This window comes from Eucalyptus grandis, chromosome 9 (assembly GCF_016545825.1).
Source record: "Eucalyptus grandis isolate ANBG69807.140 chromosome 9, ASM1654582v1, whole genome shotgun sequence".
Taxonomy (NCBI): Eukaryota; Viridiplantae; Streptophyta; class Magnoliopsida; order Myrtales; family Myrtaceae; genus Eucalyptus; species Eucalyptus grandis.
Window position 1 is genome coordinate 24,317,887 of NC_052620.1, and position 16,869 is coordinate 24,334,755.

Here is a 16,869-nt window from a genome sequence, read left to right on the forward strand (position 1 = left end):
ATCACTTTAAACTTTCATTTGAAACAAGATCCACTTCAGACTCTTATTTGAAAAAAAGATAGCACTTCGGACCCTTATTTAAAAATTTCCCTATATTCAATTTTATCATATCTTAAGCAAGTATCAAACGTTGGACAAGATGCATTTTATCCTACCTTGAATTTTATCTTGGCTGCGAAACGCAGCATTAAAGTTAGGGCCTAGTTTAATGAATAAGACGAGGGCCAACGATACCACAAGACTATTGCAAAACTATAATAGATGGGGTATACCTATCGGCAGTAAAACGAGTCTAGACAATATGTATGTATCCTCTATCCTTTATTTTACGAGAAGAGGAAAGAGACTAAACCTGACGAAATGGTTGCCCATATCATGAGCGCATATGCTAGTCTGGACATGGCAGCGTCACATCGCCAAAAGCCCATCCTCACAAACCAACCCCAGAGAGAGACAGAGAAATTCGTTCAGTACTGAATTTCGGTACAAAAGAACAAGGCATGCATATACGCAGAGGAGATATCTATTGGAAAAGTAGGAGCAGTGTCCCGACGCGAGTTTGATAGGGACCCGTTGCTTATATACACAACACTGCATTCAAACATGGTTATCTCCACCTCTATGAGATCCCCAACCCAAAAGAAAGAAAAGATAAACACAAAAAAAGACAAAAAAGGTTAAAATGTTGTCCCCAGATATCAATTGCTAAATAAGAAAATGAAGAAGAAGGAATAGTTGAGCATTTATGTTGAGCTAGCTATGGAAATCATGGACCTGCCTGAGTGCATTTGCTCTTGTGGGATTTTTTTCTTGATTTGGTTTCCATGAAATCTGCACTTTCCTATTCAAAGAGGCACTCAAATGGGGAAGGCAATGCGACTGTGTTGTGTCGCCTACTATAATTTTCTCCCGCTTCCTTTCTTTCTTTTGGACATTACTTTCAGAATATAATCATTGTTTAGCAGATTAACTTGTTTCGTTTCTTGGGAAGCTGTATCAACAAAATGTACCTGATAATATGAGGATGTTTTGCTCATAATTTATCGTTTGTTCTTTATTAGGAGAAATTTCAAATAGGAGTTTGAAAGAGTCTATTTTCTCAAAAGAGAATTATCTCAAATAATACTCTAAAGTGACCAACTTAGTCTCGGATAAAAACTATGCTCGTTGCCCAGCCAAATCTTTGCTGGTGAGATGCATGGGCTCTCCGGCCAATTAGGATTTGGCGACGCAATAAGCTTAAGACCTTATCAGACACGAAGTATTAATCTCTGCTAAGATGTCTCTATTGGAGCCACCTAAAAGCCTTGAGTAACATATTTACTGTTTGCACCTGGCTGAGTGACCGTCACTCGGTAATCGCCATGGAAGAGCAAGGCCTCCAAGGCAACATCCCGACCATTTGTGCTCGACAGGAACGAGCAACACGAAGGAGGAGTTACAAGATTGATCGACAAGTTGGGAAAGTTGAAATTTGTGGGTTGTATTTAAGAGGGTCCATCGTGTTTCACTTTGAAACTAGTTCTGAGAAAATTTTGCATCTCCAACTTTACAAATGGAGGATTTACTATATAGTGCAAGTTTTGCAGAGTTATAGAGAATATTTCCACATATACTCGATCGTTAGTCAAATTCCTATCTATTCAAACTTTAACTTTTTATATGCCATTTTTTTTTAAAAATATTGTATTGATTTTGGTAAGCTGTAAAATGAATTAATCATCCGTTTTGGGCTCTAAAATCTTTCGATCGAATTTAATAAACCAAAATAAATCAATTTACCCCAAACCAAACCTACATCTCATCATACACGAAGAATAAATCTATGTGGAGAAGTCTCAGCTGGAGCCACCTCTAAGCTTTGAACAACATATGAATTGTTTGCCCCTGGTTGAGCGACCGTCACTTGGTAATCGCCATGAAAGAGTGAGGCCTCCAAGGTACCATCCGGACTAGTCATGCCCGACAATTCCTGCCTGCCCCCGCCCCATTCCTTCAACAGCTTGTCGACCACGTCGCCGGTTGGCAAGTTGCGGAAGTTGTTGTCCGTCAGACACATCCGGTAACACCCCTCCGGCTTCCACGCTGTCCACATTACTATTCCGTTGATCTTTGGATGAGCGTGCGCCTCCCTCAACACCTGCTCTAAGTACATTGCCTTCTCGGACAATGCACCGGGAAAAATTTGTCACATTACTATCCAATTATAATCTGTCTGATCAAGAATAGTGTTCTCCTAACATCGAAACTTTGGCGAAAACAAAAGATGCGAAATCCCTCACCTGATTTGGTCCACTTTGCACGTCGACTTCGGTCAACCACATTGGCAGTCCCAAAGCTCCGAGAGTGTCAATCGCGGATCTCATGTAAGGGAGGTCGGGCACATTGAAATGGGACTCGAGTCCGATGCCCAAATTCCTGCCGCCCAAAGATTGAATGCTTTTTACCTTGTTGGCGTACGCGGTAGGTGAACTTGTCCGGTCCCTGCTATCCTCAATCGTGTTATATTCATTCAAAAACAAGGTCGTCGAGGGATCAATGAACTTGGCCGTTTTATAAGCGTTGGCAGATGCTTGTGGTCCGAGCTTGCTCTCAAAGAAGGAGAAGTGCAGGTTCTCATTGACCACATCCCAACCGATGACCTGGCCCTTGTACCTCTTAATGATAGATATTATCCTATTTGCGACTGCTTTGGAGAGCTGGCTCGCCGAGAGGGAAGGGACCCATGAAGGCTGGTACCTAGGGTCATCCCACAGCACGTTGTGACCACGGACTGATATGCCGTGTTGCTGTGCGAATTTGAGCAGTGCATCTGCTGCCGAGTAGTCCTCACGGCCTTGGGATGGCTCGGTGGTGTACCACTTCATTTCGTCCTCAAAGGTCGTGACAGTGAATCTGGAAGTGAACCAATTCTGGTATGCAGAGTTTGTCAGGATGTTCTTGTTTGTGGCGCTGCCAAATGGGAAGCTCAGCTTCTTTTGTACAATAGAGATGGTGGCATTAGCCAGAGGCTTGTCTTGCTTGTCCATCACATGAATTCTTACCTTTCTTTTACGTTTCTGCAAATCATTGAGCGACAAGACCGAACATCAGACTAGTTTGCAGTCACTATGGCCGGACAATTGTTCACTCAGATTGAAATTATAAATCCTGTGATAAACCATTTTATCCAAAAAGGATCGTGGTACTTTTAACCAAATTTGTACCTCCTCAATGCTTTGCTCGTGATGTGATCTCCACTCTTCTGTTGTGAACGGTTGTAACGAGATGCTATCAACCCATATCTCAACCGAGGTGTTTTTGCTCTGAGAAATTAAGCAACTTCTAATAACTTCAGGAATGGAAACACATTAAGGATCGGGGAGGTTTTCACAAATAATCAAACAAATCGCATAAGAAACAACATCAATAGTGCACCCAATAGTAAAAAAGCCTTTGAAGTTGTCAAAATGGAGTGAACATAAAAGAGTCAGTCACCTCAAAGTAAAGCTCAGCCGGCCCTGATTCATCAACAGTGAGTCCACCCTTGATCATGGACCAGCAGTTTGATTCAGCTATAACAGCACCAGCATGTTTGAACCCCCTAGTCGTCTTGAAAATAGCTTGTACCGGGATCTTCCCATCACTGACCTGCACCCACGCTGCATGAAGGTGGACCCCGAGACACAGGAGAGCACAAAAGTCAATTTTGCAACGCGAAAAACGGTCTCACGTGGTTCAGTCATCTGACTTCACTTAATCACGCTTGTGCAGAAAAAAATTAACACGTCCCGGTGAAATGTAATATTGACACAACCGAGATAGAGGAAGGAAAAAGGTACCGGAAAAAGTGTAGAGTTTATCCTTGTTCAAGTAAATCTTCTGGGAGATACTGTCATGCGAGTCATTCCTGCTATAAGCCACAATGAATTTGTTTCCATTAGACACTCTGTGCTCCACTTTTGCAATCCCAAAGGTGGACCATGCTCTTAACCCAAAATTCAGCTCTGGGTTCTTGATTATCCCTCCATTGTACTGAGGCTTTTGAGGGAAAGGCAAGCACTGAAAAAGAATCAATCAAAACAAAAGCTCTCAGAATTGAGCTCCAGTCAGGAAGACTACTACTATGGTTACAAATTGGCGCATGGAATCAACAAGCTTGCCTCAATACTGGCTGTGTAATCATATTTCAAAGCATTGGCTCCAAATCCTGCAGAGAATAAAGCAATATCTTGTCACTTCCTTGGTACAGACCAAATCGCAGTAAATGGCGGAAAAATGCATTTCAGCATCTGCAGTTTATCGTAGAGGCCGAAAGAATATCTTATGAATAAATAATTTCAAGCAGCAGCATTGCAAAAAGTCTGGCTATACATATTTACCAAAAAAAAAAAAAAAAAAAAAAACGAAAAGCCAAAATCAATTAGCTTTGAGTTTGCGTTGACATTATGCCAGTTAATTCACATGAGTAGAATTAAGCAATCAGTAAGCATATGCTGCATTATTTTTCAGACATACCCTTTTTCAGCGTTTGTATATTAGAGTAGCAGAAAACATATAACAAGTGTGATCCTATTAGTTAAAAGTCTTTCTCTTTTCCCTATAAAATACTACAAAAATACAATGAAACAAATGATTAATGAAAATCTTTAGGTTGCATTTCGTCATTTAAATTTCTATATTTATAGATTGAATTTATATTATAAAATAGAATTAAATTCAAACATATAAGTAAAAATAAGATTAAATAAAAAAATTAATTGCTATTTTTGTTATTTTGTATTTCTTATATTAGAATTCAAATATTATTTATATTGAAATATAATTTTAATTTTGTTAATTTAAGAAATTTGTTATTAGATAAAAATAAATTTTCTCATTATAGATATTATAAATCATATCAATCTTTATCTCACCTCTCACGTGAGATAATATATCCAACTTTATCCTATCTTGAGTAAGTATCAAACGTTGGACAAAATGCATTTTATCATAATCCGAATTTTATCTTAACTGCCAAACGCAGCCTTTGGCAGCCTTAAAGTTAGGGCCTAGTTTAATGAATAAGACGAGGGCCAAGGATACCACAAGACTACTGCAAAACTATAATAGATGGGGCATACCTATCGGCAGTAAAACGAGTCTAGACAATATGTATGTATCCTCAATCCTTTGTTTTACGAGAAGAGGAAAGAGACTAAACCTGACAAAATGGTTGCCCATATCATGAGAGCATATGCTAGTCCAGACATGGCAGAATCACATCGCCAAAAGCCCATCCTCACAAACCAACCCCAGAGAGAGACAGAGGGATTTGTTCAGTACTGAATTTCGGTACAAAGGAACAAGGCACGCATATACGCAGAGGAGATATCTATTGGAAAAGTAGGAGCAGTGTCCCGACGCGAGTTTGAAAGGGACCCGTTGCTTATATACACAACACTGCATTCAAACATGGTTATCTCCACCTCTATGAGATCCCCAACCCAAAGAAAGAAAAGATAAACACAAAAAAAGACAAAAAAAAAGGTTAAAATGTTGTCCCCAGATATCAATTGCTAAATAAGAAAATGAAGAAGAAGGAATAGTTGAGCATTTATGTTGAGCTAGCTATGGAAATCATGGACCTGCCTGAGTGCATTTGCCCTTGTGGGCATTTTTTTTTCTTGATTTGGTTTCCATGAAATCTGCACTTTCCTATTCAAAGAGGCACTCAAATGGCGACTTTGCCTGAAAGGAAGGCCATGCGACTGTGTTGTGTCGCCTACTATAATTTTCTTCCGCTTCCTTTCTTTCTTTTGGACATTATATTCAGAATATAATCATTGTTTAGCAGATTAACTTGTTTCATTTCTTGGGAAGCTGTATCAACAACATACTTCTTATTGTCTAAATGTACCTGATAATATGAGGATATTTTGCCCATAATTTATCATTTGTTCTTTATTAGGAGAAATTTCAAATAAGAGTTTGAAAGAGTCTATTTTCTCAAAAAAGAGTTATCTCAAATAATACTCTAAAGTGACCAACTTAGTCTCGGATAAAAACTCATGCTCATTGCCCAGCCAAATCTTTGCTGGTGAGATGCATGGGCTCTCTGGCCAATTAGGATTTGGTGACGCAATAAGCTTAAGACCTTATCAGACACAAAGAATTAATCTTTGTTAAGAAGTCTCTATTGGAGCCACCTCAAAGCCTTAACATATTCACTGTTTGCCCCTGGCTGAGTGACCGTCACTCGGTAATCGCCATGGAAGAGCAAGGCCTCCAAGGCAACATCCTGAACATTTGTGCTCGACAGGAACGAGCAACACGAAGGAGGAGTTACAAGATTGATTGACAAGTTGGGAAAGTTGAAATTTGTGGGTTGTATTTAAGAGGGTCCATCGTGCTTCACTTTGAAACTAGTTCTGTGAGCCAAATTTTCCATCTCCGGCTTTACAAATGGAGTATTTACTATATAGTGCAAGTTTTGCAGAGTTATAGAGAATATTTCCCCATATACTCAATCGTTACTCAATTTCCTATATGTTCGAACTTTTTATATACCATTTATTTAAATATTGTGTTGATTTTGGTAAGCTGAAAAATGAATTAATCATCCGTTTTGGGCTCTAAAATCTTTCGATCTAATTCAATAAACCAAAATAAATCAATTTACGCCAAACCAAACATACATCTCATCATACGTGAAGAATAAATCTATGTGGAGAAGTCTCAGCTGGAGCCACCTCTAAGCTTTGAACAACATATGAATTGTTTGCCCCTGGTTGAGTGACCGTCACTTGGTAATCGCCATGAAAGAGTGAGGCCTCCAAGGTACCATTTGGACTAGTCATGCCTGACAATTCCTGCCTGCCCCCGCCCCATTCCTTCAACAGCTTGTCAACCACGTCGCCGGTTGGCAAGTTGCGGAAGTTGTTGTCCGTCAGACACATCCGGTAACACCCCTCCAGCTTCCACGCTGTCCACATTACTATTCCGTTGATCTTTGGATGAGCGTGCGCCTCCCTCAACACCTGCTCTAAGTACATTGCCTTCTCGGACAATGCACCGGGAAAAATTTGTCAACATTACTATCCAATTATAATCTGTCTGATCAAGAATAGTGTTCTCCTAACATCGAAACTTTGGCGAAAACAAAAGATGCGAGATCCCTCACCTGATTTGGTCCACTTTGCACGTCGACTTCGGTCAACCACATTGGCAGTCCCAAAGCTCCAAGAGTGTCAATCGCGGATCTCATGTAAGGGAGGTCGGGCACATTGAAATGGGACTCGAGTCCGATGCCCAAATTCCCGCCGCCCAAAGATTGAATATATCTTACCTTTTTGGCATACGCGGTAGGTGAAGTTGCCCAGTCCCTGCTATCCTCAATCGTGTTATATTCATTCAAAAACAGGGTCGTCGAAGGATCCATATACTTGGCCGTTTTATAAGCGTTGGCAGATGCTTGTGATCCGAGCTTGCTCTCAAAGAAGGAGAAGTGCAGGTTCTCATTGACCACATCCCAACCGATGACCTGGCCCTTGTACCTCTTCATGATAGACATTATCCTATTTGCGACTGCTTTGGAGAGCTGGCTCGCCGAGAGGGAAGGGACCCATGAAGGCTGGTACTTTGGGTCATCCCACAGCACGTTGTGGCCACGCACTGATATGCCGTGTTGCCTTGCGAAGTTGAGCATTGCATCTGCTGCCGAATAGTCCTCGCGGCCTTGGGATGGCTCGGTGGTGTACCACTTCATTTCGTCCTCAAAGGTCGTGACAGTGAATCTGGAAGTGAACCAATTTTGGTATGCAGCGTTCGTCAGGATGTTCTTGTTTGTGGCACTACCAAATGGGAAGCTCAGCTTCTTTTGAACAATAGAGATGGTGGCATTAGCCACGGGCTTGTCTTGCTTGTCCATTACATGAATTCTGACCTTTCTTTTATGTTTCTGCGAATCATCGAGCGACAAGACCAAGCATCAGACTAGTTTGCAGTCACTATGGCCGGACAATCGTCCACTCAGATTGAAATTTTAAACCCTGTGATAAACCATTTTATCCAAAAAGAGTCGTGGTACTTGTAATCAAATTCGTACCTCCTCAATGCTTTGCTCGTGATGTGATCTCCACTCTTCTGTTGTGAACGGTTGTAGCGAGATGCTATCAACCCATATCTCAACCGAGGTGTTTTTGCTCTGAGAAATTAAGCAACTTTTATTAACTCTAGGAATGAAAACAAATTAAGGATTGGGGAGGTCTTCATGAGTAATCGAACAAATCGCATAAAATGACATCAATAGTGCATCCAATACGAAAAAGCCTTTGAAGGAGTCAAAATGGAGTGAAAATAAAAGAGTCAGTCACCTCGAAGTAAAGCTCAGCCGGCCCTGATTCATCAACAGTGAGTCCACCCTTGATCATGGACCAGCAGTTTGATTCAGCTATAACAGCACCAGCATGTTTGAACCCGCTAATCGTCTTAAAAGCAGCTTTTACCGGGATCTTCCCCTCACTCACCTGCACCCACGCTGCATCAAGGTTGACCCCAATACACGGGAGAGCACAAAAGTCAAGTTTGCAACGGAGGTTCAGTCATCAGACTTCGCCGAATCACGCTTGTGCAGAAAGAAATTAACACGTCCCGGTGAAATATAATATCCACGCAACCAAGACAGAGAAAGGAAAAAGGTACCAGAAAAAGTGTAGAGTTTGTCCTTGTTCAAGTAAATCTTCTGGGAGATACTGTCATGTGATTCATTCCTGCTATGAGCCACGATGAATTTGTTTCCATTAGACACTCTGTGCTCCACTTTTGCATTCCCAAAGGCGGACCATGCTCTTAATCCAAAATTCAGCTCTGGGTTCTTGATTATCCCTCCATTGTACTGAGGCTTATGAGGGAAAGGCAAGCACTGAAAAAGAATCAATCAAAACAAAAGCTCTCAGAATTGAGCTCCAGTCAGGAAGACTACTACTATGATTACAAATTGGCGCATGGAATCATTGAGCTTGCCTCAACACTGGCTGTGTAATCATATTTCAAAGCATTGGCTCCAAATCCTGCAGAGAATAAAGCAATATCTTGTCACTTCCTTGGTACAGACCAAATCGCAGTAAATGGCGGAAAAATGCATTTCAGCATCCGCAGTTTATCACAGGCCGAAAGAATATCTTATGAATAAATAATTTCAAGCAGCATAGCAGAAAGTCTGCCTATACGCGACAAGCCAAAATCAATTAGCTTTGAGTTTGAGTTGACATCCTCCCAATCAATACACATGAGTAGGATTAATTAAACAGTAAGCATATGCTGCACAAATTTTCGTACATGCCCTTTTTCAGCAATTTGTGTATTAGAGTAACAGGAAACATTTACCGAGTGAGAACCTATTAGTTAAAAGTCTTGCCCTTTTCCCTATAATGTACCCCAAAGATACAATGAAACGAAAATAATCAGATAAAACCTTTAGAGTTAGAACCTAGTTTAATAATTAAGACAAGGGCTGAGGACACCACAAGGCCCTTGCAATACTATGATAGATGGATCATACCGTATCACCAGTAAAACGAGTCTAGACTATACGTATGTATCCTCTTTACTTTGTTTTACGAGAAGAGGAAAGAGAAAAAAAACCTGACGAAACGATTGCACATATGATGAGCGCGCATGCTAGTCTGGTCATGGCAGAGTCACAACGCCAAAAGCCCATCCTCACAAACCAACCCCGGAGAGAGACGGAGATTTATTCAGTACTGAAATTTCAGGACCTAGGAACAAGGCATGCATGCACAGGAGACATCTAATGGAAAAGTAGGAGCAGTGTCCCGACACGAATTTGGAGGAGACCCATTGCTTATATACACAACACTGCAGGCAAACATGGTTATCCGCACATCTGTAAGACCCCCAACCCAAAAAAAGAACCAAGATTTGGAAGGTTATAAGATTGTCCCCAGATATCAATTGCCAAAAAAGAAAATGAAGAAGAAGGAAAGGTTGACCAATTATGTTGAGTCAGCACCGGATAATCATGGTCCTGTTTGCATTTGCCTTTGTGGGATCATGCCTTTACATTCCCGAATATGTCAAGTTGTTGCCATCAGCTCCGGAAAATCATGGTCCTGGGTGCATTTGCCTTTATGGGATTATGCCTTTGCATTCCTTAATATGTCGAGTTCTAGCTATTGATGGGAAGTTCTTGCGCGGAGCCGATTTTTGGAACTGCAGTCTCTTAATTTAGTTTCAATGAAAACTGTGCTTTCCTAGTCAAAGAGGCACTTAAATGGTAAGCCTAAAAGAAAGGTCATTCAACTGTGTCGCCAATTATACTTTCTCCCGCAACCTTCCTTTCTTTGGACTTTCAGGCTATATTTAGCAATCAAGATAATATTTATGATAAAATAAAATCTATCATATTATGCGTTTGGTACCTGCTCAAAACAAGATAAAGTCGCATATAAGAGAAATATAAAACGGATAAAATTATCTAACGAGGAAGGTGAGATAAAAGTTTATAGGATTTCTAATATCCATAATAAGAAAATTATTTTTCTTGAATAACAAACATCTTAAATTAACAAAATTGAAATTATATTTCGTTAGAAATAATATTTGAATTCAATATAAGAAATTCAAAATGACAAAAATGAAAATTTAATTTTTATTTAATCTTATATATATATATATATATTCAAATCTAATTCTATCTTATAACATAAATTCAATATACATTTATATTTATTACATATTTTAGGTAAATTATTATAGTTTACTATTTAATAAAATATTGTTAGGGAATGATGGAACGGGAAAAAATAATTAAAACAGAAAATAATTAAAGAGAAGATAAATATAATAATTAAAAAAAAAAAAAAAATTAAAGTAGGCAAGAGTGTTATGAGAGATTTTTACCATATCCATTTTGTAATCTTTTAGGTTCATTTACATTAATGTACTGTTTTTTTTTTAAATGTACATAATATAACGTAAATATATCTAATTTTATGTGTGTGATTTATCAAAAAGTAAATAGGATATAACAAAATTTGTGGATTTTATATCCTATTTTATCTAGTCTTATCCTAGTCAAAATATAGTCTTTATTTACCATATTAGCTTGTTTTGTTACTTAGAAAGCGCAGTTCGAGAGCATATATTTTATTGTCTAGAGTACCTGATAATATGAGGATGTTTTGCCCAAAATTTATCATTTGTGCTTTATTATGAGAAATTTCGAATAAGGGTTTCAAATGAGTTTATTTTCTCAAAAGAGAGTTGTCTTGAATAAGACTCTAAGTGACCAACTTTGTTTAGGATAAAACCTCAAGCTCATTGCTTGGCCAAATCTTCGCACGATTGAGATGTATGGGCTCTATGGCTGACAAAGATTTGGACAAACAATAAGTTCAAGACCTTATTTGAGATTATGTTGGTCACTTTAGTTTTTTATTTGAGACGATCTTATTTAAGATTATTTTTTTAGATAACGACTGCATTTCAAATTAGCTGTGATGTTCTAGAAAATGGAACCGAGAACCGCTTATTGGTTCTATAAATCCACCCAAGAGCCTAGTTTGGTCCGGCTCCCAGCTGGGTCCATAGAATTGATTGACCAAAAGTAATTACGTGTAACATTGAATACTGTATATAAAGCTCCATGCTATTCAATGAGTAACAGTGAGCATCAAGTGTTTCAGTTTTTCAAATGCTATTCTTGGCGTGTGACTGCAAAATCTTGAACAACACTTTAGTTAGCGGTGTTCATTAAAGACTTGACGTTATTCAGTTTCTCGAAGTGCTATTCACTGCTATTCATTTAACATTATAGTAAATAAATCCCATTAAATTCCCATTCTGGGTGTGTAACTGCAATCAATTCATTGCTATTCAGTTTCTTTTCGAAGGACCGACAAGTAAGGCGTGAGACTTAAGAGAAGAAAGCTGAAATTTATGAAAATATATAGGTACCAATCCAATCTGGGTAGTTGGGTGGGCGGTTCACCACTTGAAATTGCAAATTTAACCAATACTCGACAGTTTTGATAAAATGGAACTAAAAAAAAGAATCAGTCGCATGGGAATGGCCGGTTTTGGGCCAATCTGGTCTGATTTTGGGTGGTCCAGGCAACTCCCAATTCCTTTAAATACCCCTGCTTCCAATCTTGTCACTAACAATGAACAAATTCTCGAGTAAACACCCATCATCTCAATTCCGAATTCGACATTTCTGCTCCAAATTAGAATTCGTTTTGGGTGGATAATTGGGGCATTGGTATGAAACCAGAACCCGCTCCTTAGAACCGTTCAAACCACTTCATTAATTACCACACATCCATATTTGTCTTATTTTTGGGAACAAATTCAGAGTATAGCACAAATTAATTCGCTTAAAATACTCTAAGGATAGATATTCCCTATGTTATATATATTTTTAAATGAACGGAATTTTGGATGATGAACATATATTATAATGACTAATCTACTTTTTTTTGCATATTTATTTCGTTCTTTAAGTAGCTACTAAATCTGTTCCATTTTCACTGGATAGACAAAATTGCTCTCGATAGTTTTAATATTTTTACAGTTTCCTTCAATTTAGTTACTTTCCTTTTATGGCTTTCTTTCATATTAAGACTTGTTGTTGTTTAGAACATAAAAATTACCTTCTTATTTAAAATGGCTCTAATAAATTTTGTGGTGAATTTTTTATTCGATTAGTTTGAGAAAAAAACGAAGTCTTTTCATATACAAAAGAATTGGCATTTTTCCTTCCCGTTACACTTTTAGAGAAAGCATGTAAAAGTCAAAAGGGTATTTAAAAATACACTAAAAACAATGACATTAAACATTTATGCACATGGAGACACTCTTAACATTTTTCTCGTAAAAACCTCTTGAATGAATACTAATTTTTCTCAATCCAAAACGAATTAAATTTTATTGTCATTTTAACTTTTATTTTATGCAAAATTTTGATTTAATTTATTTATTATTTTATATTTATGCATTAGGAAATGTAATGGCTGTTTTTTTCCATGAAATCCTTTAAGATCTTTTTTATTTAACCAGGTCATCCATTATGTGCATATGAAAAATAATTGATATGAAAGAGTTTGGTGGAGGTATGTACAATAATAATAAGGGAAAATTTCAAGGGAAAATTTTAAATAAGAATCTAAAGTGGAGTCATTTTTTCAAAGAATGGTTTAAAGTGGATCTTGTTTCAAAAATGAGTCCGAAGTAGTCTAATTTGTCTCAAATGAGGATCCCAACTTGCCGGCTAGCTAAACTTTTGCCTGTGGACTTATTTCGACGATCAGAGCATGGGCAATTTTGTCCAAAATTGTAATTGGGTTAAAAATAGTTAAATCAAAGATCCCAAATTGATGCTCCTCTAGCGTTTCTTCAAAATGGCAAATCATGTGTGTTTGAGTGATCCTAACTACACCAAAAAAATTCCTGTATTCTTGATACTTCATTCAACAAAAGAATTCTTTGACAAGATGCTTCACGAAAAATAGTTGGTTTTGGTTTGCTTTGAAAAGCAAATGAATTATTCAATTCAAGTTATAAACTGAATTGGTTCAAGGCAAATACCAAAATCAATTTGACCTCGGTTGCAATTGTATTATAAAAGCCCAATATTAAACACATGCTTCTCTTTCCTTCAAAGATTTCATTTCAAGCCTATTTTCACCTTTTTTTTCAGGAGAAACCGTTATTGCTATCAAGCTGAGAAGCTTGGAAAAGTGGCAAGAGAGGCCAAGGAGAGGCTCGAGAAACGAAGGGGAGAGGATTCAAGTTACAATAAGCCTAACTTCTTTAATTTGGATCAAAATAAAATGTTTTGGACAAAATCAATTTGGGATCTTTTTTATTTAATTGAGAGAAATATCTATAGAGAGAATTCAAGAGCAAGGAGGATTCTTTTAGATTTTGGTTGGGAGAAAAATTGAGAGAGAGTACTAGCATTGAGAATTGAAGAGAAACGTAGAAAAAAGAAAATCCATGAAGAGCTCTAGAATTCAATTTGGGATCTTTGATTTACCTTTTTTTTTTTTTTTTGAACAGCAAACATCATCGCTTGATTTACTATTTCATATGAGGGAAAATAACACTTAGAACATCAGTGCATAGAAGATCAAATAAAGCGGGGGTTAGAAATCCGGTTCGGGGGTAAGATGTTGTTTCGGCATGCCTTCGCTATCCAATCCGCGAGATCAATTTGTGCTCTGTTGCGGTGGGCCGGTGAAGGCCCGGAGATGACCGAGTTTTGCTTGGGCCCGGTTCAAGATCGGTTGTAGTTCCCAACTCGGTTCGTCGAAGTCTTCAAAGCGTGCACTAAAGGCAGATAGTCAGAGTGTACTTGAGGAGAGAGAAATCCGCGGCTTTCGACAAATTTTAGGGTTTCTTCCATCGCAATCGCCTCCGCTTGAGAAGCCAAAGTAGCCTCGACTGGCTTTGCAAATCCGTCCACGAGGAAGCCTCTGTGATCTCGACAAACACAGGCAATGGCGGCTCTGTGTCAAGGAAGTTCGCTCGCTTCGCTGGGTGCTTCGTTGATGTCCGGATCGGGATCAAAGATGCGTCGACGTTGATTCGAATCGAACCAGGAAGAGGTGGACACCAGGATTCATATAAGATTTCGATATTCTTCTTGCTTTTTGGTTTGTCGTTTAGATCTCTGTAGCTTTCTGCGAACGCCTCTGCTCTAGCTATTGTTGCTTGCGGGCTTGGTATTTGATGGCTGAAAATAAACCGTTTTCTTTCCTTCCAGATACTACATAGTACTACCGCTATGTGGTTAAAATTTCCGAGATAAGCTGGATTACATTTTTATGCTGCGAGATCTAGTCTTCGAATCGGGTAAGGCCAAACCCGGATATCCGTAGATGCGAGGGGTTGAATTCCATACCTTGGCTGTCCATGGGCGGAGGAGAAAAGCGTGCTCAAGCGTTTCTGCTTCCAGTTTACAGAGTAGTGCAAACTTTCCATGCATTCCAGAGGAAAATTTTTATTTTGGGTGGGGTTGTGGACTGCCAAATGTATTTCTAGAGGTCGGGATTGGCTGTGTAAGATGAGGTTGCTTGTGTATTCTGTGATAAATCAGAGACGTTTCTGAATATGAAATAACCGATTTTTACTAAATAATTTCCTGATTTTGTGTGCATCCATACCAGTTGATCCTCTTCATCAGGTAAGCAAATGGGTGTGGCTAAAATTTCCCGTACCCTTCTTTCGTCAAACATAGAGTGTAAAAGAGGTTCGTTCCATGTGCTTGTACTTGGATTTATAAGATCTGAGACTTTGCCTGGTTCTTGGTTTGATGCTAGGCCTCTATGGGGCCACTTTTGGTCATCTCTGTTCTAATTGATGTTTTTTTTTTTTCCATTGCCTATCATGTGCATCACCCGAGGAGCAACCGAATCCATTGCCTTGATGATACTCGCCAACCCCACGAGGGCCGTGATCCTCTGCCGGCATGCCGAAGTCACCATGTGAGTAATCTGACCCTTTTCAATAATTTAGCTACCGGTGAGTCTGGATTTTTAATTATGCGCCACATCTGTTTTGCTAGCATTCTTTTGTGTTGAAAGTCTGTAAATCCTTAAAACCCAAACCCCCTTCACTCTTCCTGGTTTTTAACAAATCCCACTTCTTCCAGTGAATGCCAGCCTTTTTCTCATTGCTTTTCCACCAAAACGATGCAACCTTTCTCTCAATTGCTTTGCAAATCGATATAGGAATTTTGAATATTGACATAGCATATTGAGGATTGCTTGTATTCTTTTGCTTTGAAGTATTTCCTTTCCGCTTTTGATAACAATTTTTCCTTCCAGCTATCCAGTTTGGAGTTGACCCAAGCTAAGATCCATGCGAACATGTCCTTCTCGGATTGCCCCCAGTCTGAAGGCATGCCCAAATACTTGCCTGTCTTTGTGATTCTGGTACTCAAAGGGCTGAGGCCATGTTTCTCTTTAGAGCTGTAGGACATCATTTACTAAAGTAGATACCCAATTTGTTGAGATTAATTGCCTGACCAGAGGCAAAACAGTATTGATTTAAGATACCAGCCAAGTTCTGACATTCAATAATTGTTCCATGCAGGAAGAAGATAGAATCATTAGCAAAGAGTAGATGGGACAAAGTAGGGCATTGGTTGTTCAACTTGATTCCAGTAAGTGAACCTTCCTGAACAGCTTTCTTCATTAGGATGGATAGCACATTGGCCACAATGATAAAGAGGTAAGGTGAGAGAGGGTCTCATTGGCGTAAGCCACGAGTAGGTTTGAAGAAAGGCAAAGGCTCTCCATTCAAATTTATGCTGAAAGATACTGTGCTCACACATTGCATGATCCTCTGTATCCATAGGTCACAGAAACCTAATTTTGTTAGACAGACCTTAAGAAAATCCCACTCAATGCGATCGTACGCCTTTTGCATGTCTAGTTTTAAAACTGCTTGAAATTTTTTCTTCTTGTTGCTGGTTCGTAGTCTATGTAACACCTCCCGAACCATCAGTATATTATCCTAAATCTGCCTGTCTCCCACAAAAGCACTATGTTCCTCTGCAATGATGTGTGGTAGAATTGGTTTGAGCCTGTTTGTGAGTACTTTGGAAATGATTTTATATAGGAAGTTGCAGAGACTAATAGGGCGATACTGCTCCAGTTTTTCAGGCTATGGGACTTTGGTAATCAGTGTAATGAGTGTTCTGTTTAATGCAGGATCTAGATTACCAGAGTTGAAGAATAGCTGTATTTCTTGGAAGATCTCCTTAGAGATTGCTGACCAGTTCTCTTTGTAAAAGATGCCATGAAACCCGTCGGGACCGGGTGCCTTGAAAGCTCCCAGCTGCTGCATAGCTGTGGTGATTTCCTCCTTGGTAAGTGGAGCCAT

At 39.0% G+C, this 16,869-nt stretch overlaps 2 protein-coding genes across 2 annotated transcripts; both read right to left on the reverse strand.

The window, feature by feature from the left end:
• Window positions 1–1,804: 1,804 nt before the first annotated feature.
• Window positions 1,805–5,258, reverse strand: LOC104420481 (endo-1,4-beta-xylanase 5). The gene is made up of 7 exons (XM_039302462.1): window positions 5,183–5,258; window positions 4,143–4,189; window positions 3,822–4,041; window positions 3,478–3,641; window positions 3,207–3,305; window positions 2,283–3,059; window positions 1,805–2,158 (listed from the first exon to the last, which is right to left on the reverse strand). The coding sequence occupies exons 1-7, from the start codon at window positions 5,256–5,258 to the stop codon at window positions 1,805–1,807; spliced, it is 1,737 nt and encodes a 578-aa protein (XP_039158396.1).
• An 896-nt stretch (window positions 5,259–6,154) lies between these two features.
• On the reverse strand, window positions 6,155–16,869 carry LOC104420483 (endo-1,4-beta-xylanase 5). Its single transcript, XM_039302463.1, has 8 exons — window positions 16,710–16,869; window positions 8,983–9,029; window positions 8,662–8,881; window positions 8,334–8,497; window positions 8,066–8,164; window positions 7,142–7,918; window positions 6,669–7,019; window positions 6,155–6,259 (listed from the first exon to the last, which is right to left on the reverse strand). The coding sequence occupies exons 1-8, from the start codon at window positions 16,867–16,869 to the stop codon at window positions 6,155–6,157; spliced, it is 1,923 nt and encodes a 640-aa protein (XP_039158397.1).

Bases quoted from the DNA above. Each gene is read 5' to 3' on its own strand.
- LOC104420481 (XM_039302462.1), bottom strand. From the start codon at position 5,258: ATGGGCTTTTGGCGATGTGATTCTGCCATGTCTGGACTAGCATATGCT. The intron at 3,642-3,821 runs GTACCTTTTTCC...ACCTTCATGCAG, and splicing joins TAAACTCTACACTTTTTCCG to CGTGGGTGCAGGTCAGTGAT. The intron at 2,159-2,282 runs GTGAGGGATTTC...TTGTCCGAGAAG, and splicing joins TGCAAAGTGGACCAAATCAG to GCAATGTACTTAGAGCAGGT.
- LOC104420483 (XM_039302463.1), bottom strand. From the start codon at position 16,869: ATGGCTCCACTTACCAAGGAGGAAATCACCACAGCTATGCAGCAGCTG. The intron at 9,030-16,709 runs GTAATCTAGATC...TATTCTCTGCAG, and splicing joins ACAGCTATTCTTCAACTCTG to GATTTGGAGCCAATGCTTTG. The intron at 6,260-6,668 runs GTATGATGAGAT...ACAAATGTTCAG, and splicing joins CACATAGATTTATTCTTCAC to GATGTTGCCTTGGAGGCCTT.